The sequence below is a fragment of the Vespula pensylvanica genome, chromosome 20, assembly GCF_014466175.1.
Source record: "Vespula pensylvanica isolate Volc-1 chromosome 20, ASM1446617v1, whole genome shotgun sequence".
NCBI lineage: Eukaryota > Metazoa > Arthropoda > Insecta > Hymenoptera > Vespidae > Vespula > Vespula pensylvanica.
In genome coordinates, this window is record NC_057704.1 from 182,967 (window position 1) to 208,781 (window position 25,815).

A 25,815-nucleotide genomic window follows, 5' to 3' on the forward strand; every position below is an offset into this window, starting at 1 on the left:
TTATACTTTTTATCACCGAATTCATCGGACATTCGCACGCAGTCAACTTTATACGGGTCGCTGCCTAGGCAAAGCTTCGATTTTCGCTTCATTTAATATCCAATCGATGCGTTGCAACGCTAAAATTCAACAGGGCCGTTATACATATAAACCGATATTTCATTCAATTTCGCTCGTTGTTTTTTCCTGTTTTTATTTTTCGTTTTTTTTTTTTTTTTTACCTTTTCTTTTTTCTTTCTTTTTTTGTTGCCTCTCTGAATACCAACGTGAAAGTGAAAGACTCCTGGGAAAACGATATCGCACACGTTTCGCGATCGACGAATCGGTTGTACGGTACAAGGGGTAACTAGGTCGATACAAGAGGACGTTTACGTGAGTAAATTTAGAAACGCCAAGAAAATTTGTAAATCGTCTCGATCGCGTTTATACGTCGTACGACATATCTACGTGTTTAACGAGCGCGATTCGGTCGACGCGAGTCGAGGAACGCACTCGTTCTCCTTCCGTCTGATTTACTATCTCGATATTCGAATATCGGCAATTTGAAAAGCACTTTACGTCGATCGTCCCGTAGGTGGTGAAGCCAACGATCATGGAGAAGTACGTCGTAGCAGCGACGGAAGGCAGCCCGGCAAGATTAGAGATCAGACTCTGTTCCAATCCGAAGCCTCGTCTCGTCGCATGGGAATGGGGCAGCACCAGACTCTACGCCGGTTAGACAGCTTCCTACTTCGATCTACCCTCGAGAAAATTCGAATCTTTCGTTTGCCTAGTTTCTTTTTTTACGTATGTACCTATTGTATGTATCTACCTTTCTTCTCGTTCCAGCCATCGTTTCTTACTTCCTGAAAACCATTTCTCCTCGAAAATATTTGTTTAATCCGCCCCTTACGTTTGAGTTAAAAAGCTTGTTATCAAATCGATCTAAAATATCCTACGACCGAGTCAGAGCTGGCTAAAATTTTCAACGTACGATCGTACGTAATTACGAATGTTACTCCTCGGCGAGTGTATCGTTTAGCCAAAACTGCTCGGTAAACTTTATTTCTATGATTTCTCTTCTGAAAATTTGATTTAGCATTGATGCGATTCGCTGTATCCACAGGCGAGGTTTTAGAATCTCGTTATCGCGCTCTGGATTTAGAGCCACTAGCGTCCGAAGACTGTTACGTAGCGATTTTGGAACTTACCAGTACGGTTAAGGAGGATCAAAGACTATATCATGTTATCGTAGAGAATGATCGTGGAAGCGACCGCAGAGCTTTAATGTTAAGGGTCGACGAACCAGGCCAGGTAATTATTATTCACGGTACGTTGTTAATCCTCGAATGCCTGACACATATTAATTCGAGCTTTTGCCGAGCCAACCCTTTATTACGTACGATAAATTGTCATTTAATCGCGAACCATCGAAGAACAAAGACCGACGTTCCTCGATCGTTCGTCGAACGAAAGAAAGCTCTCTTTAACGTACACGTTTTAAATCCTTTCTTCGCGATTAATGCAACTCCTTTTCGATGCTTCGTGGTAAACAAAAAAAAAAAAAAAAAAAAGAAGAAAAGAACCGTAGTTGCGAACGTAGGCAACGTTCTGCACCTTGAACATTTCGAATCGCACCAACTTTCCTATGATTCAGATTCCACTCGTTATCGGAGCCGTCGCGGGTTTCACCGTGCTCTCGGTACTGATAATGGGATTCGTTTGTTTCCTACGATCCGATAGATGTTGCACATCCAGAAATACAGCTCCTGCGTTGCAGCAAGTACATTGGTAAGCACGTTACATTTCCTTGCATTATACGCAAACGTATGCGGAAACGTGCGAGCGAGAAATTTTAATGAAAAGTGTATCGAATGCCAAAGGAATACATGCGTCTACGCGATATAATACCGTATTCCAACATGCATCTTATTGATGAATATAGGTTTTCATCACGTGGCAGAATAAAATATATAACTCGTGTTTTGTACATTGTATTAAATATGATGCATCAATTAGAAATTAAGCGAAACGAAAGAATCATAAGGTTACCATTTTGCATATCGCGTTTCGCTTTGTAGAAAGGTAAAATTTACGTAACGTTAAATATTCCGGTCTCTTATTAAAATATCTATCTCAAATGTGCGTTTAACCGATCGAGTTTCCTTCAACTTTTAGTACCAAAGCTTCCAACACGCTAATAGAGGATCCGCGTTTGGCCGTCGATACGATGGAACGCACAGGTCAGCAATTTGTTCCCGAGAAACGAGCCAATCACGTTCTGAAGCCCGTCCCGTCGCAGCAATATCCGCAAGAGTGCTACCAGCACGATCCGCAACATCCTCAACAACATTATGAGAGGCATCGCCATCACATGCAACCACATGGACCACAGTACTTACAGGTCAGAGCAAATTGCACAAATATAAGACATAACAAAATTAATTACGGCATGATCGGTGGCAGAGCAACTACTTAGTCGTTGTCAACAAAACACCAAAGCTTACCGTTCAAAATGACATTTTGCATATATTCGAGGACAAATTCTCGTTACAGGGAAGAGTTTAAAAGTACGAACAACGATCGAGGAATGTGAATATCCGTGCGTGTGCTTTGGAAACGCGGGAAAATCGAAACACGCGCGGAGTATCCGAAAAATCCTATCGGAAACCGAAGAGAGGCAATTTCTCTCGAACGGATAAATCGAAGATATAGAGAAAATGTATTTATATGATATCGCGAAACGTTGTTCGTACAAAATGAAATAACTATTCTCCGTGCTATGCTCGTGTCACGTCCTCTCGGCTTTACCGTAGTAAAACGCTTTTTTAGAAAAAGATAAAGTTCGTTTCTCGGCATGGCCTGAAAGTTTCGCATAAAATAAAGCCAAAAAGAAGAAGCAAAGCGTCGTCGATGCGCTTTATAGTTATTTAAATAAAATACAGAGCGAATCACGCAACTAGACCAAACCGTAATCGTTCGATCATTCGAGATAGGAGAAAATATCGCGAGAACAGGGAATACAGCTCGAATCCTATCACCGATTCTCCTCTATCGTGTTATTTCTATTCGTTACGATGTACGTGAAAATAAATATCAACCTACGACGACGTGATCCGTTCGGTATACGAACAACGTGCTAAAGTTTCCTGGCCTTGCGATAGCTTTTTCTTTAAATCGATGTTGAATGTCTATATAAAAACATAATTTGAGATAAAGATCTCATTATTTCCACTCTCGTTAATGGGAAAAAAATGGATCTATACTGGTCCGAGCTACGAAAGAATTTATTGTTTCGATCAAAAGAAAATGGAATGGAGTAAATTAGATGCTGGACAAGAAAGAGCACTTTCTGCTCGATCTTCCCGTGAGATTCGATGTCTCAAAGGATGTCTTCGATATTGCCCGACATCTTTACGCGGCTAGCCAAGTGCATTTTTATTTCGTCTCTCCTCTCTCTCCCTCCCTCTGTCTGTCTCTTTTTCTCCTCATTCATAATCGGCGGCTTGCGACGGTTTTTTACGATTGATAAAATGCATTAAACGCATGTTTTTAGTTGCAACCAATCGGCCTGTAGCCCTTCCTGATCAACGCCGTTTAGCACGCTTAAATGTTTATCTTCGCATTAACAGTGTTATTATAGAAGCTGTTCTCGTTCGACTAATTTATATTCCATCGCTTCTTTCTTTCCTTGCCCATCCAGAAAGTACCGTTTTCGTTTGCAGCCACGAGTCCTGCGGGATTCAAGAACGAAAGACTGACTTGGCTGAATTTAAATTAGGCGGATCAAAGTATTAAAAGGAAATAAAATTATAACGATAAAGAAAAAACGAAAACGTAATAAGAACCGACTAGTTGATATACGGTTGTGAGAATATATGTGATGATTATAAAAAAATATATATATATACACATATATATAGATATTAAAATTGTTCCAAGCTCGTTATCGTCAAAGTGGCTAATCCGACGTTTGCGTCATCGATCAACGAACGCTCGCAAAAATTTCATTACGTCTGTGGATTGTCGAATACTCCAGTATTTATCACTCTCTTTCTCTCGCCCGTTAACAAGCACGACCTTTCGAAAATTCTACAGAATTTTGATCCTGACTTAACAACAATTGTACGCGAGTTCGATTTTTTACGAGCGCGAGAAATACCTGTTTATTACTTAAACGTTTAAATGCGTGTTAAGCGATAATTCAATCGATGCTCGAAATATTGTAAATATTATAACGTCCGATATAAATGAAAGTCTGGATATAGACATAGATACAATTTGTTTCGAGTAATTCATACGTAATATCGTTCCTATTTTACTTGGATTTATTTAACGGCATTAATCTGCGCTTTTTCACGAATCCGTGCGTTTAAAGCAAAAAATTTAAAACAAAAAAATTATTTGACGAAAGAAAAAAAAAAGAAACTCAACCGAGATCGCAACAAGATTCAACGCCGATATCGGTAAACTTATATATATATATATATATCATTCGCAAAAGACACGTACGTACATACGTATATCTATATATCTCTCGATCAACGCGCATGCCTTGGAAACTTGCACTTTGTATATTTTAATCCTACGAAATGTGTGTACAGAGAATCGTCGGTAATTCGACGCACTTTTTCCATCCACCTCACCCAACCCCGAACCTTGAGTATGACGTACCAGCAAGCGTAGTCCATCAGCATTGTTACCACGATTCTTAACGAGCAAATGAAAATAATAGTTTATATCACAGAGGATCGTTGGTATCATCGTCCGTTGTCTCGCCGAAATAGTAGCGGTGAGGAATTCGCAGAGCGTTCTCATCGAGCGCATCGTACGAACATTACAAAGTAGCATCGTGTAACGCGTACGAGGCAGTATTGAGAAAGCTTTGATCTCGTGTAAGTGCGTATCCGTATGCGTGTGCGTGTGCGTGCTCGCGCGCGCGCGCGCGCGTGCGTGGTCTTCAAAGTTTATCATTAAAAGATGTTCTCGTAACGGACGCGTAATCGCAACCACGCGCGCTCGTACGCACACGAATCACGCAAGTGCTTGTGCATTGGCATTTTTCATCGAAGAAAAATTCTTTATATCGTATCCGATGCGATATCATCGATCCTATCCGACACGTTCGTACGTAGAAAGCAAGGAACGAGAGCTGATGACGTTCTCGATCGATAGCGATCTCGCGTACATAAACTTACATACATACCTACATATGTATATACATGCCTGATGCGAAACTCGCGCGAGCGAATCGTTGGCTCGTTTTTACTCACCGAACGGACCGAGCTTAACGAACCGTAGAAAAGTATTTCTCCTGCCTGTGTACACACATAAATATACGGCACACGCACACACAAACAGACATATACAAATGCTGCACCATGCGTCCTTAACTAAGTTGCATCGTTTCCACACCTATCTCTTTCCACACTTCTCTCTGAGATAAACATTGTGCAGGGGGAGCAGCTGTTTCTCAAACCAGATCGCTTAGCGACGTTGAAGCATCCTAGCAAGATCGAGAAGCCGCCGCAGTATACCACGTTCAAGCCGGGTAACTGAAGATCTTAGTGCGTGCGTCTCTCTCTCCCTCTCTCTCTCTCTCTATTTTCTTTTTTTTTTTTGTATTTACAAACATAATAACAAATGAGAAAAGCGCTCACGCGTCGCAGCAAGAAAGAAAGAGCGGGCAGGAGACGCGAGGAGAGCGGGGAGAGAGAGAGAGAGAAATAAAATTACTGTTTATATCGTTGCTATCGCTACTATTATTATTATTATTATTATTACTATTATTGTATTCGTATACGTAAGCGTATGTCACATCTTTCAAAGCACGAAATGCTTCCTCGCATACCTCCAATGAAATCAAATGTAATTGTAAGTTCGTACGAACGTTTAAAAGGATCGTCTAACGAACGAAAATCAAAAAATATTTCATGTCAAAATTAGTCCATGTACGTTAATCAACGAGAAAAAATCAAAACGACGAAAGTTTGGTCATCGTATGTTCGATGACGAAACTAGGAAAATATGTTGGACGAGTGACAAGGTTACAATTATTTTCCCTTTATCTCGTGTTTATCGGAAAATTGTTTGAATTATCGACTGGCTCTCGGATATCGCTGTAGTCACTTACTCGAGTACGTAATTAAAAGCTGCATTTCGTTGCACAGACAGAACTTTTCGTTTAGATCGAAAAGTTTGCGTGTTTCGTTGAAAAGAGAGAAATCTAGTGTGTAATATCGAAGCGAATTTGCTTCTCTCTCTCTCTCTCTCTCTCTCTCACTCACTCGTAAGCTTGGGTATTCGATCGATCATCATCGTAATAAAGCGAAATATTCGAAAGCAAATTACTCGCGTTGCGGAATGTTTTGTTGAATCATTTAGAAATATATCGAATACTTTATTGTTGTACGACGCGTCATAGGAACGTTCGAACGCCCGTCTACGAATGTTCGTAGTTAATCTGTCGCTAATTAATCTGTCGGAAACATCTCATTGCCGACTATATACTACCGATATTATATAACGAAATGACTGAGTTTTGGAGCGAACCAAGTGGAAAAAAGATACGAGGAATGTTCTTTCGGAACGGTCGAATCTAACTCAGGAAAGTAATTGAGTTTATGAAGAAGTCCGGGCCGGGAGGGGAAAAGGGAGAAAAAAAGTCGGTAAAGTTCTTAAATGAACTGGTTGGTTCGATCCAATTTCTTCGAACGGACAGAGTATAGAAATTTTACTTCTAAACGCTTACAACGTATCGTTGATAAAAACGATGATTTTTATCGGTTACTATTTTTATCGATATATCGTATCAGTAGAAACAAAGATCGTGTTTTTAGTATCGATCGTATAACGAGAGTATGCGTTAACGTGTGTGTGTGTGTGTGTGTGTGTGCGCGCGCGCTCGTCCGAACGTGTGTATGCTCCGCGTGTGTATGTGTGCGCGCGCGCGTTTCTGTACGTACGAGAATGCAAGTACGAGAGAACGAGGAACAATGTGTTTCGTACTATATAATAAACGTAATGTACAGACCGTTGTCCATATCACAAAGTCTGCGCTTGTCGACATAAAAGAAATACTTCTACTTAATTTCGACCGCTGACGATGTCACGGCAGTTGTACGGACTTAAGGAACCGATTTCCCAACCTGACAGAAATAAATCGAACTATTAACACCCATTGCTCGTTGGAGACCTTTATTTTACTCGTTCCCAAACATTTCCTAAGATTTATTGCGTAACTTTACGACACGTCCTCGATCAAACGGAATAAAATATATGACAAGTTCTTACTTACAAAGGAAGAACAAGAGACGGAAACCTTATCTCAAAGCGTCTTCTACAAAATATCGTCCTCGAAGATGTAACAAATAACGTCCTTAAAACTAAATAAAGAGAAGTAGCGTCGAGTAACGTAAAATTTCAAATCGTAACGTCCACGCGCTATTGGTCGGTTTATCCCGAGTAAGCCCGCAGCGAATAGACGAAAATTTATTGGACGTTCGAGCGGCTCGATGCTGCTCGCCGATTGGTCGGGTACGTAACCAATGGCAGGCGCGACCAATCCAGTCGTAGCGTTAACGCTATCGCAACCAGCTTCTATCGCGGTAAAGAAACGCGACAAAAGGCACTCTTACTCCATACGTCATCGCTTATATACTTCTATTTTTATAGTGCCTACCAGTGGCTACCTCGTGCTTTCAGATAAAAAGAATTCTCGGTTGTAGGTTAGAGTGTACGTTGAAAATTATATTAAAAGTAAACGTAAGATTCCAAAATAGTTCTCCCTTGTTACGCTGATGTAAATATATCTTTTATTAATTATGGCAGTCCGTGTGCAATTCGAAAACAACAATGAAATTGGAGTATTTTCGAAGTTGACGAATTCATATTGTTTGGTGGCAATTGGTGGTTCCGAAAATTTTTATAGGTAATTTATAATACGATTTCTTAAATAATTCTTTACGATCGAAGGATTAATCGTAGACAATTGTTTTACGTCGTTCGTACCTAGACCAGTCATAACCTTACAATTTATCAAAAATACAACTTGGAAAGTTACTTCGTAAAAAAATCGTTACTATTTACAGTGTATTCGAAGCGGAACTGGCTGAAACGATTCCTGTAGTACACGCGTCGGTAGCAGGATGTCGTATTATTGGACGATTATGCGTTGGTACGTCTTTTAAAAGCTACAACGTGTTGAAAGTAACCAATGGTGAACAGCAACGGTGAACAAATAATACAAATAGTTATTTCTAGGAAACAAAAATGGATTGTTAGTTCCAAATACAACTACGGATACGGAATTACAACATATACGAAATTCGTTACCAGATAGCGTAAAAGTACAGAGAGTCGAAGAAAGACTCTCTGCTTTGGGAAACGTGATTGCTTGCAACGATTATGTAGCTTTGGTCCACCCTGATCTCGATAGAGTAATTTTTTATAGCAATATCAAACTGAAATATACACCATCGTTGTAAAGTAATGCGAATTTGATGTGCGTATATGTATGAATATGTATATTATAGGAGACTGAAGAGATTTTAGCAGATACTTTGAATGTTGAAGTATTTAGACAAACGGTAGCGAGTAATGTACTCGTTGGATCGTACTCGGTTTTATCTAATCAAGGTGGTTTGGTACATCCGAAAACTTCTATTCAGGATCAAGATGAACTCTCTTCGCTTCTACAAGTACCGCTCGTTGTAAGACAAAATTTCATTTCTATCCTAGGAGAATATAAATAGTGTATAAAACAATATATATATTTTTTTTATACGATCTACTTATCCAGGCTGGTACCGTCAATAGAGGTAGCGACGTTATAGCTGCAGGTATGGTTGTAAACGATTGGGTTTCCTTTTGCGGTATGGATACAACTTCAACAGAACTTTCTGTCATTGAAAGTGTTTTTAAACTTTCCGAGTGTGTACCAGCTGCTATTACATCGACTATGCGCGCGTCTCTTATAGAAAGGTAATTAATTTATATTATAAATTCGTACAGTATTTTATTCGATAACTTTTCATCGTCTGTTTGACAAACATGATTTTTATTTTTGCAGTATGTCTTAAAAAATATAACATCTCGATCCAGGACACAAATTAAGCAGATTATTTCATGATATAATATACTATACAGTGTACATATTCATAGAGCCAATGTTACGTGATCACAAGTGCACGATACGATACGATGCTTTGAACTTTCTCCTTTTTGGGCACTACTTTATAATTCCAACTAGAATACTTTTCGCTGTAATGAGACGTTCTATATTAAAATTTGTAAGAAATATGTTTTTATCCTTTTTTGTTCGTACGTATAGAGAGAGAAAAATAAATTAAAAATCATATTTGTTACATTACTTGAAATAATAAATGGTGATAATAGTTACCGTAATAACATTAACGCAAACGTAAGCTTACATATCGTGTTAATTTTAAGACTGTTCGTTATCCCTGGCCATATAATGATTTACGTCAACGATGAGAACAGGCGTAATTCTTTACCGATTTTGATGGACGAGGTCTCTTTTTAAAGACGAAGATTTAATCTAAGACACCACTTCTTCGAATTTTTGAAAAATCTTTATTCTCTTTGAACAAAAATTGTGTTAAAATATTGTGCTCTTTCGAGAATAGTTTATGTATCAAAATAAAGCTTTTCCAAAAATTCGACAAAGCTGTGTCCTTCGTCTTTAAAACCAGATCTTGTTCATTAAAATGGCTGCTTATCTCGGTTATATTTTTAATTAATTAAAAATAATTAAACCTAATAAGCTTATACATACGATAGATGGCGACGGCAATGTTTCCCGCTCGCGTTTGTAGTTCGTATTTTGTCCATACCTGTCGCTCGAGTCACGTTCGAGGGAGAGATTACGAACGATTTTAATATCGAATTTATCCGTATTCCAATAGAAAGTAAAAAATGTTTTAGAAAATAAGAGAAATAAATAACTCTGACGCAAGTAGATATGGAGTATAAAACGATGATCTCGAGAAGTAAAGGTGAAATTTTGAAAAAAAAGGAATGGCCGGGTATTCGGACGTATGAAAATACTGGTGAGCAAATTCGTAAAAAAAAATTGTATTTATTACTCTACAAAGTTATTTCTATTTCTCAATCGATAACAAACATGTTGTTTCAGTAACACGTATCGAACCAAATTTGCTTATCATAGAAATAGGGCGATTGATACCGTTTATGAAGGGGGAAAATATTAAATTTTTTCCTTTAAATATGCCATCTATTGAAATAGGATTTATACATATAATTGGTATTATTCTAGAAGTTTCTTATTTTGGAAATTATTGCGAATTACAAGGTACTAAAATCTTTTAATTTTTTTTGCTCAACATTTTTTTTATATCTCTATTATATTTTTATGCGATTACTGATTGAAAGTTTAATCGTAAGTAACCTACAAACTTGTTATATGTAAAAAAAATGTCAGGCAAAAGTAGATTAAAAGCACATTAAAGTTATAAATTGAAATCTATAATGAAATTATTCTGTAGTCGACGACGGTACAGGACTATTGAATGTTATGTATAATACAAAACGTCATTTTTTGGGAAAAAGGAAATACATTGAAATGCAGGTAAATAAATATCCTGAATAAAAACTTTTTTTAGATCTAACAATTTAGATAATTCGGTACAACTGTTAAATAAATATACGATGGTCTTACCATATTTTTTAGAATTCAAATAATGATAAAAAAAGTACGAGTATTCAGAAAATTGAAGATTTACAACCTGGTAAACACGTGTACCTGCAAGGATTCTTATCGTTGAATAATTATAAAAATACTAACTTTAAGAATAAAAGTCCTTCAGAAAATTTTTGGTGTAGTCAACCGCTGTTATTCGCTGTTAAGTTAGAATTGATTAGCGAAAAGGAATATTACAAAAAAATGTACGCTTGGTTCGGAAGTGCAGAAAGCAGATATACTTGAATGATATTGATCTTAACTAACCTCTATAACACTCAATATATGTTAAATTACATGTAATATTTTATATTATTTTGTATATTGTATAAAACATTATATCTTGAATTGGAGTATTTGTAATATTAAAAGTCTGATTGTACGTACGACACTTTGTAATTTTATCGTGCATTTCAATGTACATATATATACAGTGACAAAAAAAAGCATTGACGAATCACCTTGTAGATAGGTGGCCTATTGATGAATTTCTTTGTAAACGCATCGTAAATCATTGACGAACTATTCTATTAAAAATTGACATTCGTTTTGTTAATAATCGGTACGTTAATTATACGTAAATTGAATTTCAATTCGGGATCTTATAATCTCGTTTCTTCTAAATTATTCGGTCTTAAATAAAGTAATTCGATCGATTAGAAGGGACAACTCGTCCTCTCATTGGTTCTATAGAAGATAGTGTTAAATGCGTATCGCATAAGACGATTGGTTTTAGACATTTTATAGGTTAAACGTACCATGTCTAATTTCAATCTGTTGCGATGTGCTATAAACTGTTGAGAATATCGTTTAATAGTAGATTATTTATATAAAAAATCATTTGATGGCTTCCGATAACGAATCGTCGATAGGAAAAGACTTTACACCTAACCCGTACAGTGTAAAATATGACGAAATCGTCGATCGTCTGTTGAAGGAATCGGTCGAAGACTTCGAAAAGAGCGGCAAATGCAAGTGTCTAAAAATTTAAAGCGAGCTGAAAATATATTTTGAAACGGTTAATCGTAATATAACTTTGTCGGTATAATATGCAGTTTCAGATAAGATACTACTAAGTCTATACAATGTTTTTGGTGAAGTTTTCGAAAGGGCATTAGAATTACACGAAGAAGGACGTATAACGCACATCTCTTCGTCTGCACCGGTTGCTAAAGGAAGCTGCTACCACAGGAACAATGCTCGTTGGTTGTTGCAAGTAAAAGGTTTTTCGGGATCTATATATACGCTTTTTCCCGAGATAAATTTTTGTACTTGCCTTTCGTTCAGGTAAATTACTTTTTTTTGTTGTCAAATATCACAATGCAATTATCTTTGTTTCTTATCCGCATTTTAGGAGTCAGGTATTAAACGACAGGGTGATATTTACCTGTAAGCACGTCTTAGCCGGTTGGTTAGCCACAGTCGATAGAGGGAAATTATCTTATCAGCAAATTACGTCGAAACAGTTTCAAGATTTTTTATTGTATCAATCTTTTTGCAATCATGCTGACGCCTGACGTCGATGACTACAAATTGATTGCAAAATTGGGTAGTCTTAAAACGATAGTCAATCTACTGAAGGCGTTAAATTTCAAAGAGGTATACGATTCGTCTTGTTCGTAGACACGGCACGTTGCATATCAACGATTTGTTACATCCTTTTAGAGCGCCACGTGCTTTGCCACAGAAAATGGATTGAAAATAACGGTGGAAGATGCCAAGTGTATGCAAGCAAGCGCTTATATTCCAGGAGTTATTTTTGTAGAATTCAATTTAAAGGAGGATTTAATGTTCAAAATAAATTTAAGCATTCTCGTCGAATGTCTTTGTATGTTTTGGAGTAATATAAATACAACGGGGAGTAACGTTGCCTTAGAACTGTTTTATAAGGTACGAAATAATTTCTTACAGATACAAACGACGTGTTGTACTCTTTTTCAGCGAGTGATAATCGTATGAATTTTTATCGATCCAGGGCATTGGTAATCCGTTGAGCATACTCATAGAAGAAAACGGCATTATAACGGATTGTTCGTTGAAAACTCAAAATCCAGAGGAATTACTGGATTTTCATTTAGAACCAGAAAACGTTTTAAACAAAGTTGTGTTACAAACGGAATTATTAAAGGATATTTTATACGAGCTTGATCCGACCAGTGAAGTTATAGAGGTAACTCTTAACAACCGTACGAGACGATTCGTTTTGATGTAAGAAAAAACGATATTTAATTTTTACAATCTTAGCTATTGTTGTCTCCCGAAGCACCATTCTTCAGAATAAGTACCAATGGATTAGCCGGTATATGTCACATCGAACTACCTCACGATGGAGAACTCGTAGACAATTTTCAATGTACTACAGTGGCTACGACCAGTTATAGATTTGCACACATTAAGCCAGCTATGAAAGCATTGTCTTACGCTAATAAAGTGTCCTTAAGAACCGACGATTGCGGATTACTATGTTTTCAATACATGGTAAAAACAACCGAGGAGGGCCATATGTGTTATATCGAATATTACGTAAGATTTATTAATAGCTTAACGATAGATTATGGATAATTCGTTGGTTCGATGTAAATATATTTTAATATTTTCAGATTTCTCCGGTAGTAGATATGAAATAGAAAAGAATTATCGTAATACCATATATTTAATAAAATACAAAAAAGGATAAAGTTTTTGAAGTGATATTTTTTATTGGTAGAAAAAAACTGTGACGACTTCTTATAAACATATAATACGTGACGAAACAAATATTCGAGAAATTTGTGCTAAAGACAATAAAGAATTCGGTAATGGCATTGCGCTAGTTTGTATACCTTTAAACATATTCAAAGATAGCATATGTTATCAATATTCGTTTTTATACGAATTATATCTCAACGATATCGTACGATATCGCATAAGCTTTAAACACTTTCTTACGTAATTTTAATGATAGATCAACGTTATAGACGTATAACATTTGTATCTAATACAAAATACTAAGCGAACTTTTGGAATGTATCTTTCATTACTTAATGATAAATAGGAGATAACGTCTCCTATATATTCGAAGCTTTTTTTACGAGTAAAATTCTTGGTACGTTGGAATATGAATAGGACAGCCAAGTTTTTTTAGACGTCTGAAAGGAGGATATTAGTTCTGAATGGTGTACACTCTTGTACAGACTATATCGTCGACCTTCATCACCTGTAACAAAAAAAAAAAAGAGGAGAAAAAATAGAAAGAGATTTGGCAATTGGACGTGCACGCGCGCTCGCGTTTAACTCGTATCGTGTTTCACAAAGAAAAGATATAGTTTTGTGTTGTCATTTTTACGCAGTTGCCGGTGGTAACGCGTGCGGTCACGCGTAATTCGTCGTTAATAACGTTGATTGCATCAAGTACTTGAAATTGTAATTATCCAATTACGATGCAATTTGAAGTCACGTACGATTCGTTAATCGTTAATAATTAATAATTCATATTTGTTAATAATTTACGTCGATAATTATGCACTAATGCTACATAGTAGCGCGTAAAATCGACGTAGATCGTAGCTTAGCTTGCTTGACGCGAAAATAACTTCGCTTTTAAAGGGAAAAGAGATAATATTTACCGCTTTCATTTCCGTCGGCATGAATTCTCTCTCGATCGTTGTTTCTTTTTCACCCTTCTGTACGTGCAACAGCTTGTTGCCTTCCAAAGTGCAAACGCTCTTCACCTTCCTACCATCGGGCGTCTCTTCTTCAAATTCCTCGCCGAGTTTGAACTTAATTTCGGAGCTTTTAAAAGGGCTGTTAGTTTTCAAAATATACGTGCCGTCGTTTTCCGTAAGTTCAACGACCGGATTCACGCTGGCACCCATTTTCCTCGTTACCAGACTTACACCTGCACAATTTAATATTCGACGGTTCTTACATACGATATCGTAGGATTACTTTAAATTAATATTTATTCTTTTCTCATCGTTTACGACGTTAATGACGAAAAGTGACGATCATCAAATTTCTCGCCAGATCGAAACTTGCATAACGTTTCATTCCTGTGAGAGATAAAATTCGGTAAGAAGGACAAATAGCAATTGACTTTTGATACTTGAGATTAAATATTAATCTCGCCAGAGTGCATAGGTAACATTATTGCGCGATAACGACGACGGCTCTTATCGTTCCCACGATAAGGATCATTTTTAATTGCGGATCGAATCAAGATAAAACTTTGTAGTTTGACCGATCGCGGTGCAAACGTTGAACGCTTCGTGGAAATAGTCAAGAACGATAAAAATACGTTTTATCGTTTTGGAATAGACGTTACAATGCCTATCGAATCGACAAGGAGGGAAGTTATTCGTTGCCATTAAAATATAAAACCAAACTCGTTTCGATTCGTATTTTCGATATCTACGAGAGTTAAAGAACGATGACAAAGTTCGATTATCGCGACGTTTCATCGCCGTTACACGGCCAGAGATCACAACCGATTATAACGTCAAAACCGAATAGAGCTATTAGGAGAAAGTCGATGCTGTTTCGCGAGGCCAAAGTGCATTGATTTTTTTCTCGGTGAAAGTCTACGCGAGGGAAGGAGAGTGAGAGAGAGAGAGAGAGAGAGTTTGTCAAGTAAAACGAGAAGAAAGAAGGGCAGTGACTTCTCGTCGAGGACTTATTAAACGTCATTTAAGCTCAATATACCGAGCTTGCCAAGCTAACGTACCGATTCTTACCGATATATTCGGTTCGTTATTCGTTGTTCATTCTTACTCGGAACAATGCGCGTTATATACGTTCTATTTTACTCTATCGAGACGTGCGAAGGTGGTTACGATATGCCTTCGTACGCAAAATACAATGACTTAACGCAAGTTCAAAGTCTCACTCGAGTAGACCCTGACTTTGTACTTTGCACTTTGCGTATCTGACAATAAGTTGCGCCAAATAGAGCGAGATAGAAATAGAAATCAAGACGTGTCACGATCGAAGTTCTCTTCGTGTCATTAGTTTTACGCGCTCGATTCGTAAAGATACATTTTATTTCTTTCTTTACTTCGTCACAATCGTTCGCCATTAAAGATCAAAGATCCGTGTCGTTAACGCGTACGCGTGCGGAGTCAAACGCGCGATTAATAGCGTTTAGTACGTCGAATATCTTTCCTCGAATTATAATAAATTATCACATAGATGATATATTTGTTAGAAAGAGAAAATTTTATCGAACGTATCTCCACGTCTTTTCCATACGAAAGAATTATAAATAATCGTTGGATAAAAATACTTTCTTCTTTATTTTTACTTAAAAAACAAATTCGAAATAACGAAACGAGCGTTCTCTACCGGACGATCTATCATCGTTTCTCGGTACGGATACCTACGCGCACATAGAGAACAAGTTACCAGCAACGATTCGACCAGCAATTGCGATTTATTAATCTTCCTTGATAAATTAATTCAAGTACTAAATTGAAGCACAATCGGACTATGCAGCGTCCAGCATGGACGAGATGGTGGGAATTAAACATGAGGTCAGGTCGTTGTACGAAAGACGAGAGCATAGTTTAACGTATTAAAATTGATTATCTTATTCGTCTTTCGAATGCTTCGTCGAACGTGTGTGTTCTCTCTCTCTCTCGTCGATCAACGTTCCCAACGAATGCACCCGCATCGATTCGAATTCTTTTAGGAAGCGTGCTAATTCGATATTCTTTATCGTCCTCTATCTTTCTTATCGATCGTAAGGGAGAAAATATAGTAGGCTCGTCGATTGAATTAGTCCGTTGATTGCAACCGATATTTCGAATAGTAACGTTAAATCGTACGCATACGTGTATACACGTACGGAGTAGAGCCTTTCGTATCACTTGGCAACAAATGTTCTATCGTAAATACATGTTTGTATAGCATACGCGAGTATGCTTTCCTCCGTTCGACCGGACGAATTTTAATCATAACAATCTGGTGCAAAGCTAATACGATGTAACAATGGCAACTTGGCGGAAACAAACGAAGTTTAACAACAGAAAAGGTATTGTTCCATTATTCGAACACTCTCGTCTCTCCCTATTGATTCGGATACGGAAGGCTCTGCCTCATATACATACACATATACACATCCGTGTGTAATAATTTACGTAAAATTATAGAAGCAGGTGATTAATCGACGGATCAAAACGTGCGCGATAAAACGTTTCGCAGGAACGACGTCGCTACGAAGCAAAGCTCTCGGCAAATATAAATAACGATATTTCGACAATGCAGCAACGCTCTCGTCGAAGGAGCAACATCTTGCGGTTTAACCTACGTCGTTTACGAAAAGCGTCGATTTGCGCACAAAATGTTTTCCCTGCGTAAACGTTTAGAATTTACAAAGCGATATTTTTTATTCGGCAAGACAAATATACGCGATAAGATAAATTACGCTCGCGACGGACGATAGAATAATTTATACGAATAGTAGATTATTTTTATACGCACGCAGTGCGCGCGCCCGTGCATAAATACGTAAAAAATTCATCGTTGGAGTTAATTTTTCGTACGATCGGACGATTAAAGATTTTCTCGCGTGTAACCTAATTTCCGTTTGACGTTCGCAGCGTTAACGTTATCGACCTGGCACAGGAGAGCCTCGGTCGACAATTTAGCTATTCGTCGTCGATGACTTTTACGCCGCTCGATCAGCCAAATGACGCGACCAACGAGACGAAGAACGAATCATTTACGTACCTAGAGCCTTCATGAAATCATCGAAATTCTCGCTGTTGGAGAGCTTGTACTTTTTTCCAAGGAAATCTTCGCCGGGCATGATGGACGATCGATACCGCTTCGAGCTTAACCGCGCGAACAAACGAGAAGGACCTCGGTCGTGTTACACCGCAGGAGAGAACCTGAGACGTACTCTCTTCTTTCCTAGACGTTAGACGAATAGATGGAAGAACCGATGGTGGATCGGACCGAAGACCAGACACGAACCAACTTACCCGGAGGATAAACCGTCTTCTGACTCCACGACGTATCCTGTGTCCATCTCTATTTCTCTCTCCCCTCTTAACCCACCCTACTCCCTCCACGTCCTTTGCCGTCTTTCTCTCTCGTCGTTCGTATCCTGCCGCTCTCTCTCCCCCCCCCCTCCCCGCCCTCGTGCTCGCGATGTCCCCACACGAGCGAATACTCTCCGCATCCCTTTCTCTCTCTCTCTCTCCCTCTCTCATCCCTTCTCCCTCTCTCTCTCGCGCTATCTCACCAATCTTCTCAGTATTTCGGCGTATTCCCCACTCCTCGATTCGACTACAGCCGTGCCACCTAACTTTTTTTCTCGCTCTTCTCGTCACCCCATCGCCACACTTCTCGTTTCTTTTTATCTTTACGTATTCTTTCTTTCCACGAGCTTATTCTCCTTTCTTTCTTCTATTCTTTCTTTTCTTCCTTTCTTTCTTTCTTTCTTCCTTTCTTTTTTTCTTTTCTTTTTTTTAACGAACGCGTAATTTCGACTTTCGGTAGCCGCTTTCTTCGCTTTACGATTACGATCGCAACGCGTTAAAGCGCGACAGAATACAAAAGTTACTCTTTCAGCGTCGGATAATATGGAATGCGATACGAGATATTCAAATGGGTTTTCGATTACTATGCGTCGCAAAGAAAATGCATGTGCGTATAACTTCGAAGAAAGATATTACGTATGACGCTTTAATAACCTGTAAAATTCTTATTTTGTTCGAGGGAGAGATTCGTCGAGTCTTTTCTTTGGCACGCAATAGAACGGGAATAAACGATCCTGCTCGTACTACGACCAATCGTATTACGATCGTCTTAATGGCTCGTTGGAACGGAGACGCGATAACAAGGAACTTTGCACACGCGTTTGTCCCATTATTATTGCTATCCGTTCTTCCCCACCTACGCAAGTCGTATCGTTCTGAAACGTATTCTGCTATACGTGCGAGAAGTCGCTCGCGCCACACGAAAGCCGGTCTCCCATTGGTCGTTGAAATCTGGCGCGTGGTTTATCGGCGAATCCCTGCGCGGCTTAAATAATTCAATTACACGACGAACATTGTCGGAGTTTTTTCGAGCGATGCGTTTGCAAAAACGCATCCAACGGTTTAGAAGGATATTTCCTCACGGACAGGTCGAACGATTCCATCAAATTTCTCGACAAAATTCGCGTGTCTCGATCGTTTGATCGATTTCGTGCGGAAAAACGCGCAAACGCTTTCGACACGCGAGGTTAAGCGAATATTCGACGATTAGATCGCATAAAGGCGTTAAGGAGATCTTTTCTCGCCGATACGGATCTCAAGGTAGCTCGGACCTCGGAATATATACGCGCACAGAGATATGTATATATGTATATATATATATATATATAAACGCACGCGTGGACGATAGTACGAAAGGCGTTTACGATCAAAGTTGGATGCGACGAGTCGAACGTCGAAAGAGATCGGAAACGGTGACCGATATTTGATCGACACGATCGACGCGTGGAGCTCGTTATCGGTCTATCGACGTTTCGCGTCGATTCCGTGACGACGACGACGACGACGACGACGACGACGACGACGACGAGAAGGAACGTAACGGTCGATAACGACGATGCGGTTTGAAAGGGGCCGACGTGGCAGAGGCACGTATTTTCGTCCACGAAATGCCGAGAAGACGAGTCGAGAGCGCGTAGCGATCACCGGATGTTATCACGCGTATATCTATATATATATATATGTATGTATGTATATATGTACGTACGTCGGTCGCGAAAGTAACTCGATCGGTGCGAATTCCGCGATTGCCGACGTACGAACGCGTATACGCGATATATCTGTGTTCGTACGTTCGTAGGTACGTCGTACTTGCTCGTATATCTCTGCAAAAGTTACGACCGAACGAAGCCGAACGCGAGATACATCGGACGCTGACGTTAATAAAATACCGTACGATAGGCTTTACGCGTACGCGCACGTACGCGTCAAAAATGCGCACGAGTAAAATTCGATAAGAAAAGGTTCAACGCGAAGGAATAAAATACACGTGGACGCGTCTCTTCCGTCGTTCCTCCATCGGGTATAGGTCAGTAGAGATTTGGCAACGTCGCAATGTAGCGGCGGCGGCGGCGGCGACGGCGGCAACGGCATAGATTCCGCTCCGCAACCGCAACCGCACACCCGCCTCGCCGCCATGATGCCAAACGAAATACGCCGTGCAACGGTTTCTCCGCAGTGACGCGTAAGCTGCCGTCAACGTAGCAACACGACCATTTGCGGCAACCGTTCCGTACGATTCCTTTTATTTTTTTCGTTATTCATCAAATCATTCATCGTTGAATATTTATCGAGCTACCATCGGAGACCGCATCGACTCGTCCGATCGATCGTCGAGTTTCGCTTCGAAAGAGAGAATTTTCCATTTTCGTCCTCTGCGCGTGTTTCGCTCGCGTTTCGACGTGAGAGGATTATCGAGAAAATCAAGCTTTTGAATCGATGATCGTTGGGAGAATCGACGAAAGGGAAGAGAGGGGATAGAGTGACGGAGAAGACGGACGGAGGGAGGGAGGGAGGGAGGGAGGGAGGGGAGAGAGCACGCACGCAGAGTAGACGAGATATATTTGAAAATATACGACATGTTCGACACGGAAAGATTTATCGAGGAGATCGAGAAAAGGCCGGCGATCTACGATGTGAATCGTAGCGAGTACAACGACCGTAACGCCAAGATGAGCGCGTGGGAAGAGGTTTGTCAGGTGATGGTACCGAACTGGACGCGTTTGTCGGACGAAGAGAGAAACATGGAAGGTATATATGCGTGCACGTTATCGTCGTGCGAACGATCGATCGATCCCGATTCCTCGGTACGTCGGTTCCTAGTTCTACCGATCGTTTCTTCTCCCTCTATTAACTTTCCCTTTCTATCGTCTCACGAGTCGCGTCGATTCGCCAGTCCCATTGACGTTTCTTTTGAAAATTCGAATTGCATCGTCGCGCGAACTCTCGTTGGAATCTATTTTCACGTTCGAACGATGCGGTTCGCTCGCTTCCTCCCTTCTCCTTTTCTTTCCACTCGATATTTTCTTTTTTTAGAAAAGAGCTTGCGAGGGAAGTGGAGAAATATACGCGACTATTTCATGAAAGAGTTCAAACTGCAGCTACAGAAGTCCCTGAAACCGGATTCGGTACGCCGGAAGCGGAAAAAGTACATGTACTACGATCAACTGCTTTTTCTCATGCCCACCGTTGAAAACAAGCTACGGTACCGATACTTATCTCTTTGATATACCACAGTCCGTATAATATTTTATCCATTTCGAATCGAACCAGAGAGATGAAGATTCTTCTCGTTCGCGGTTCGTCTTATTTCTTTCCCTTCTAAAAACCAGCTTCTTCGTGTATTTCCTAGGATTACGAATACCGCGGGAAATCAATGCAAATCTGAGGAAAGCGAAGGCGAAGGCGACAATCCGGTTATAGAGGAGTCCGACGTTCCACTGGCCCACGCTGTTCCGTCTCTAACGACCGGCAGGGAATACGTGCAAACCGGTGCTTCCTTCAAAATGTGTCCACGTTATCCGAAGCAATTGTGCGAAACGTCTTTGACGTCCTTCGATAACGAGATTCACGATATCCTATCGTCGCACAGCGGTCAACGGGTAGCGATCGACGAGGAAGATTACGACAAAATGTTTCTCTTGTCTCTGTTACCGACCATCAGGCAAATACCCGAGGAGAAAAAGTTGGACGTTCGAATACAAATGCAGCAAGTATTGGCTTCGGCTCTGCGTCCGCCGGACGATAAATAATCGACCGTTACGATTATTCCCTTTTGATTGCAACGAACGTTTGGATCGACGACCGTGCCGATAAAGATTTTAACGACATGCAATTTCGCGGAACCAGTATCGTCGATCTTGTACCTCGATCTTTTAGATTAACGAGAAGGTTACGCGCGATGAAGTTACATATTTCATCATGCATGGCGTGTGTGTGGCATATACATGTATATGGCTAATATTATTGAGATGCCTTATGTGCAGGGACGAGTACAGTACAAATCCTAAGTACTGATTTCTGATTGTACCAATTACTATTAAAGAGCAACGATCACGTGCACTGTAAGAATACCTCTATCTGTGATATGGTCGTGTTACATGTAGAGATAATAGAATATAATTCGAACAAAATGGTATGGATTTTCTTGAAACGTGCTACGCGGTAAGAGATTATACAATTATTAAGATATCGTACGAGCAGGGTATACGTGTAACGACGTAGAGAAATATCGTGCTGTATCTGAAAATATTTTAACATTATATAGTTGATATTAAAAATTCGATTATTTCGATTATCTTTACCCGAACTTTCTTTCCCACCGTCGGTAAGTCCCCTTTATTTTTTTCTGCAATACCGACGTAGAGCGGATCGCCGTACTTACCGACGCGAGTAATCTCCCGAAAGACCGGATAGTAATGCGGACGTTTAACGAACGATGGCAGATGCTTCTACGATAACGTACGTCTTTCGTTTTTATCGACCGAGTTAATAAAAGTGTCTACGTTACTATGATTTAATGTGGTATATACAAACGCCCGCGCACGTGTGCGTGTATTTGATTAAATAACACAATTTCCGTCGAATCGCAGGATTTTAGAGTTAATGATACAAGACGTTTAAAGACGATAATAGGTCGTAAAAGTTGTCGATGAGCCGGAATTTAATTAAAAGTTAGCCTCTTAAGGATTATTAATAAAATTGTTAAAAAAAATTACAAATGGAATTCGTAGTAAACCAGTGAAATTTACATTCGCGGAATGATCGATCTTAATCGAGACTTATTTGTATTTTCTACACACCACCGCTGCGAAGTAAAAGAATTTTTTTATTAAAATTTAAACAAGAAACATTCGCGTACGTGATACCTTTGTAATCCGTTATACTTTGTTGTTAGTTACGTTGTAATGTGATTTATTCGCGATATCTCCGAACGGTGGTACTTTGTCAAAAGCGACAAAAAATATAAACGAACGCGGTACCTCGACATCGTTGGAATATTTTCAAAGTTCTCCCCGTAATAAAAAAGAGACAAAACCGTGAAATAAAATGTTTGCGATGCTTCGTTAAATCGACGAGGTTTAACTACGAATTTCAAATTCCTCCAGTGAGCTATCGCTTTGTAAATTTAAGGAGAACGACGAGTGCTTTTTTTTCCCAAAGATCTTACGATACTTTCTTCGATACGATCAAGTAGAATACTTTCCGATAAGCGAAAAAATGTCTCTTAATGGTCGATCTTTGTATTTTTGCCGATGTCATTTTTTGTACGTTTGTCTCTCTCTCTCTCTCTCTCTTTGCATCGAGAGTATTACCTAACTCGATCCATTTCTTTCCATTTCCGAATACTAAACGGCTGCAACTAAAAAGGATACGTTGACTGACTCGTTTGTACAAGAAACGAGTACACTCGTAATTCTTGTTCCTTCGTATAAACGATTCCTTGTTAACATCGGATCCTAGAATTCCGCGAGTCACTAACGAGCGTATTTGAACTTAATCAATGGCTAGGTCTCGGGCATTGTTCGTGGAAGGGTGCAAGGCTAACCAGCAACTAGTGGTACTGGTCGAAATTCCACTCGGCTCGACTTCGGCCAACTTTCTTTTCCCATTCCCGTTCGTTGTCTCTTTCGATAGACTCGCGTTTTCTCCCACTCTCACGTTCTCCCCTTCCCCTCTGCATTCTCTTTGCTACCCTTTCGAGCCCTTTCTCTCCTTCTCTCTCTCTCTCTCTCTCCCCCCCCCTCTCTCTCCCAAACGCCCCGCGCGTTTCTCTCTCGCGCGCGCGTTCTTCGGCCTCTGGAGCAACCGGCAGCGTCCGTCGAGCCGCTCCAGACTTCAGTCTACCTCGAGAACGCGATACAGTCGGGACCTTGGGGATCCTCCGAGGGTCAAGGCTTCTTCCGATTCTACGTCGATTTCTTTTTTCGATCGGAAGAGAAAAGAAAAGAAAGGAAGGTTGAATGTTCTGAAAAAAATCTGCAGAAGGAAAGAATCTAATCGAGATCGATCGATCAGTTAAGATCCTCCGTCTTATCGATCGGATTTATCGCGCGAATATCAGTAGGGTGATCTTAAGAGAAGACATCTTCGGAGAAGCTTGTTCTTCGTCGTTCTTTCGATCCGACGAAACTGCAACGATAAGAGTACCGACAATATCGACTTGGATCGACGGAAAAGGTAGTCGAGCTACTCCCTTCTATCTTTCGACTAGGTTGCTAACTTGATACGAACAGCAGTAGCACGTGCGCGATTCGTCGGAAAATAAATTGCCATAAGCATTCGCTTAGGGCAAAGCGAAGAGAAAGAAGGGGAGTTTCCTCGGAGATTGCGTAGGGTTGTTGCCCAGAATCGGGGGACGTTGTCCGTTGTTGCCCGACGTCGGAGCCGGATGTTCGCACGGACAAGACGCCGAAAGCGCTGCCATTTTGGAGAGCAAAATGTTCACGGCCGTGAAAAAGTTCCTTACGACATCCCCTTTGGTTAACAAGGTCAAGTTCCTGATGGTAAGTCGCCAATTATCGAATTATCCTTCGGTGTTTTTACTCCTTCGTCTTTCGCGTAATAATAATTTCGCGAAAGAGCTCGATCGTTTGCACAGAGAGGGATTCAGAGAGCTTTCTATAATAAATTCCTTTTCGTCCCGTTGCATTGGTATACGTAGACGTTTTATATAGGAACGAAGGACGAGTCTGGACCCGAGCCTATTAACCTTTTCTACGTCGCAGCGTTGACGGAAACTTGCACTCGCGCTACTTTCCTTGATTGTATTAAATTCGTAAGGTTTAATCGATTCTAATGTTTTATGCCGTATCTACTAATTGTCCTGGTACTCCGACAGCCTCCTCATATAGCTTTCCTCGTTTTTCCTTCGAGATATTCAAGTTTCACAACTTAACTACTTTGTAAGAGTTCTTTTTACCTCTCGTGGAAATGAATTTGCCGAAGAAAGCACATTAACTACCCAGTTTCATTTCCTATGGATTAAGATAACTCGTAGGACGATCTTATCGTCATTGCTCCTCTTTCGATTTCCATTTTCACTTATCCCTTTCTTTATACCCCTCCTTATTCGAACATTTGCTTCGTTCCTCGAGGACGATGGCCGTCGTATCCGTTCTCGGGAAAATCCTCGATGAACGATCACGGCGCTACGCCTTTGCCCTTATCTCTCGTAACAGGCCGATGATGTTCGTATTAGACGTTCCTACGTCACCGATAGCACAAGCGCTCATTTGTCAATTCTATGGCGTCCTTATCGTAAGGAGTACTTTAGAAAATTTCATTTTTCCCTTGGTAATAATAACAAATCTTTCAGCTCCGAAGGAGATAGCGCGCGCCAAGCTTTGGAAAAATTCAATTAATTACGTGCCTTTCATCAACGGCTGTTAATATCGGATCGATCGATCGATCGATCGGGATTTCCTTGAGTCTCATCCTCGGATCCACAATAGAATTTTCATTATTGCGTATAACGTCGAATTATCGAGACTTACAATCAAGCGGGACCATACTTTTCTCAACGGTGCGTTCAATTTTGTTAATCCTTCCACGGTTTTGTTACCACTACCACTTGCCGCGTTATTCGTGCTATCGAAAGTTCTTCATTCGACGACGCTCGACTCCTAGTAATCGATTTACACATTTTTCGACGGAGTGTGATCATCGAGAAAACGTAATTGCCGCTATATAATAACGATCGCTATCGCGGTCAACGCGTCAAAAACGCTCTCGATGAAGATGCTTAAAGAACAAATACGAGATCTGGAAAATCTTTTGAAAATCTGCGGAAAGGAATATTCTTCTCTCTCGGTGGTTTATTCGAGAGTAAGAAGAATGCACGTACCGAGTTGGAAAATGATGTCGTCGGAAGGTCGCCGTTCGATGGAATTCATATCTTTCGTGACGTTCGTTCTCTTCGTTCTTGTTACAAGGGAAACATAGGTGCATTTACATTCTTCGAAGAGAATGCCTTTTTCTGGTTTAGAACGAACAATGCCGAGCAAACTTTGCACGCATATATACATATATGCAAGACCGAAATGGTCTGCAGGGACATTCGTTCCGGTTCCTTTTTCTCGATCTACTTCGATGCTACTT

At 40.0% G+C, this 25,815-nt stretch overlaps 8 protein-coding genes across 13 annotated transcripts in view; 7 read left to right on the plus strand and 1 right to left on the minus strand.

Annotated features, from left to right (window-relative positions):
* LOC122635933 (hemicentin-1) overlaps nucleotides 1-7,159 on the plus strand; it is an 87,105-nt gene extending 79,946 nt beyond the window's left edge. For 4 of the 5 annotated variants that reach the window (XM_043826665.1, XM_043826661.1, XM_043826663.1 and 1 more), the window contains exons 9-13: nucleotides 575-713; nucleotides 1,106-1,293; nucleotides 1,637-1,770; nucleotides 2,158-2,383; nucleotides 5,437-7,159. In XM_043826665.1, the coding sequence (XP_043682600.1) occupies nucleotides 575-713; nucleotides 1,106-1,293; nucleotides 1,637-1,770; nucleotides 2,158-2,383; nucleotides 5,437-5,538 (789 nt within the window). In that variant the 3' untranslated portion in view covers nucleotides 5,539-7,159. Of the gene's footprint in view, nucleotides 1-574; nucleotides 714-1,105; nucleotides 1,294-1,636; nucleotides 1,771-2,157; nucleotides 2,384-3,704; nucleotides 4,247-5,436 lie in introns of those variants that run through there. The other variant, XM_043826664.1, reaches the window with a different exon arrangement.
* A 478-nt stretch (nucleotides 7,160-7,637) lies between these two features.
* LOC122635943 (eukaryotic translation initiation factor 6) lies at nucleotides 7,638-9,277 on the plus strand. The gene is made up of 6 exons (XM_043826682.1): nucleotides 7,638-7,909; nucleotides 8,070-8,155; nucleotides 8,242-8,417; nucleotides 8,514-8,690; nucleotides 8,780-8,961; nucleotides 9,050-9,277. Exons 1-6 carry the CDS (start codon nucleotides 7,803-7,805, stop codon nucleotides 9,057-9,059), a joined length of 738 nt encoding a protein of 245 aa, XP_043682617.1. The 5' UTR covers nucleotides 7,638-7,802; the 3' UTR covers nucleotides 9,060-9,277.
* Nucleotides 9,278-9,422: 145 nt separating this feature from the next.
* Nucleotides 9,423-11,047, plus strand: LOC122635945. The gene is made up of 4 exons (XM_043826684.1): nucleotides 9,423-10,049; nucleotides 10,136-10,312; nucleotides 10,506-10,588; nucleotides 10,691-11,047. Exons 1-4 carry the CDS (start codon nucleotides 9,962-9,964, stop codon nucleotides 10,943-10,945), a joined length of 603 nt encoding a protein of 200 aa, XP_043682619.1. The 5' UTR covers nucleotides 9,423-9,961; the 3' UTR covers nucleotides 10,946-11,047.
* A 171-nt stretch (nucleotides 11,048-11,218) lies between these two features.
* On the plus strand, nucleotides 11,219-12,216 carry LOC122635946 (zinc finger SWIM domain-containing protein 7-like). The gene is made up of 3 exons (XM_043826685.1): nucleotides 11,219-11,670; nucleotides 11,755-11,986; nucleotides 12,054-12,216. The coding sequence occupies exons 1-3, from the start codon at nucleotides 11,544-11,546 to the stop codon at nucleotides 12,214-12,216; spliced, it is 522 nt and encodes a 173-aa protein (XP_043682620.1). The 5' UTR covers nucleotides 11,219-11,543.
* Nucleotides 12,161-13,503, plus strand: LOC122635941 (cell cycle checkpoint protein RAD1-like). Of its 2 annotated transcripts, XM_043826680.1 has the most exons (5): nucleotides 12,161-12,298; nucleotides 12,365-12,589; nucleotides 12,675-12,869; nucleotides 12,944-13,222; nucleotides 13,300-13,503. In XM_043826680.1, the coding sequence occupies exons 1-5, from the start codon at nucleotides 12,203-12,205 to the stop codon at nucleotides 13,324-13,326; spliced, it is 822 nt and encodes a 273-aa protein (XP_043682615.1). In that variant the 5' UTR covers nucleotides 12,161-12,202; the 3' UTR covers nucleotides 13,327-13,503. The 2 variants fall into 2 exon arrangements, with proteins under 2 accessions (XP_043682615.1, XP_043682613.1); XM_043826678.1 differs by lacking the exon at nucleotides 13,300-13,503 and having other exon boundaries at nucleotides 12,944-13,293.
* On the minus strand, nucleotides 13,377-17,718 carry LOC122635947 (probable fatty acid-binding protein). Its single transcript, XM_043826686.1, has 3 exons — nucleotides 17,405-17,718; nucleotides 14,305-14,576; nucleotides 13,377-13,895 (listed from the first exon to the last, which is right to left on the minus strand). The coding sequence occupies exons 1-3, from the start codon at nucleotides 17,481-17,483 to the stop codon at nucleotides 13,842-13,844; spliced, it is 405 nt and encodes a 134-aa protein (XP_043682621.1). The 5' UTR covers nucleotides 17,484-17,718; the 3' UTR covers nucleotides 13,377-13,841.
* Nucleotides 17,719-20,230: 2,512 nt separating this feature from the next.
* LOC122635942 lies at nucleotides 20,231-21,995 on the plus strand. Its single transcript, XM_043826681.1, has 3 exons — nucleotides 20,231-20,466; nucleotides 20,752-20,920; nucleotides 21,068-21,995. The coding sequence occupies exons 1-3, from the start codon at nucleotides 20,295-20,297 to the stop codon at nucleotides 21,465-21,467; spliced, it is 741 nt and encodes a 246-aa protein (XP_043682616.1). The 5' UTR covers nucleotides 20,231-20,294; the 3' UTR covers nucleotides 21,468-21,995.
* Nucleotides 21,803-25,815, plus strand: part of LOC122636174 (calcium-binding protein 4) — a 41,389-nt gene continuing 37,376 nt past the window's right edge. The window contains exons 1-2 of the mRNA XM_043827146.1: nucleotides 21,803-21,850; nucleotides 24,006-24,221. Coding sequence (XP_043683081.1) covers nucleotides 21,803-21,850; nucleotides 24,006-24,221 — 264 coding nt within the window. The remainder of the gene's footprint in view (nucleotides 21,851-24,005; nucleotides 24,222-25,815) is intronic.

Coding starts and splice junctions, on each gene's coding strand:
- LOC122635941 (XM_043826678.1), top strand. CDS start 12,203: ATGCTGACGCCTGACGTCGATGACTACAAATTGATTGCAAAATTGGGT. Junction 12,299..12,364: donor AGGCGTTAAATTTCAAAGAG/GTATACGATTCG, acceptor ACATCCTTTTAG/AGCGCCACGTGCTTTGCCAC. Junction 12,870..12,943: donor CGACCAGTGAAGTTATAGAG/GTAACTCTTAAC, acceptor TTACAATCTTAG/CTATTGTTGTCTCCCGAAGC.
- LOC122635945 (XM_043826684.1), top strand. CDS start 9,962: ATGGAGTATAAAACGATGATCTCGAGAAGTAAAGGTGAAATTTTGAAA. Junction 10,313..10,505: donor AAATTATTGCGAATTACAAG/GTACTAAAATCT, acceptor ATTATTCTGTAG/TCGACGACGGTACAGGACTA. Junction 10,589..10,690: donor GGAAATACATTGAAATGCAG/GTAAATAAATAT, acceptor CATATTTTTTAG/AATTCAAATAATGATAAAAA.
- LOC122635942 (XM_043826681.1), top strand. CDS start 20,295: ATGTTCGACACGGAAAGATTTATCGAGGAGATCGAGAAAAGGCCGGCG. Junction 20,467..20,751: donor CGAAGAGAGAAACATGGAAG/GTATATATGCGT, acceptor TTCTTTTTTTAG/AAAAGAGCTTGCGAGGGAAG. Junction 20,921..21,067: donor ACCGTTGAAAACAAGCTACG/GTACCGATACTT, acceptor TGTATTTCCTAG/GATTACGAATACCGCGGGAA.
- LOC122635943 (XM_043826682.1), top strand. CDS start 7,803: ATGGCAGTCCGTGTGCAATTCGAAAACAACAATGAAATTGGAGTATTT. Junction 8,418..8,513: donor TCCACCCTGATCTCGATAGA/GTAATTTTTTAT, acceptor TGTATATTATAG/GAGACTGAAGAGATTTTAGC. Junction 8,691..8,779: donor TTCTACAAGTACCGCTCGTT/GTAAGACAAAAT, acceptor CTACTTATCCAG/GCTGGTACCGTCAATAGAGG.
- LOC122635946 (XM_043826685.1), top strand. CDS start 11,544: ATGGCTTCCGATAACGAATCGTCGATAGGAAAAGACTTTACACCTAAC. Junction 11,671..11,754: donor CTTCGAAAAGAGCGGCAAAT/GCAAGTGTCTAA, acceptor TATAATATGCAG/TTTCAGATAAGATACTACTA. Junction 11,987..12,053: donor TGTACTTGCCTTTCGTTCAG/GTAAATTACTTT, acceptor TCCGCATTTTAG/GAGTCAGGTATTAAACGACA.
- LOC122635947 (XM_043826686.1), bottom strand. CDS start 17,483: ATGCCCGGCGAAGATTTCCTTGGAAAAAAGTACAAGCTCTCCAACAGC. Junction 14,577..17,404: donor TGATTTCATGAAGGCTCTAG/GTACGTAAATGA, acceptor TAAATTGTGCAG/GTGTAAGTCTGGTAACGAGG. Junction 13,896..14,304: donor TGCCGACGGAAATGAAAGCG/GTAAATATTATC, acceptor TTTTTGTTACAG/GTGATGAAGGTCGACGATAT.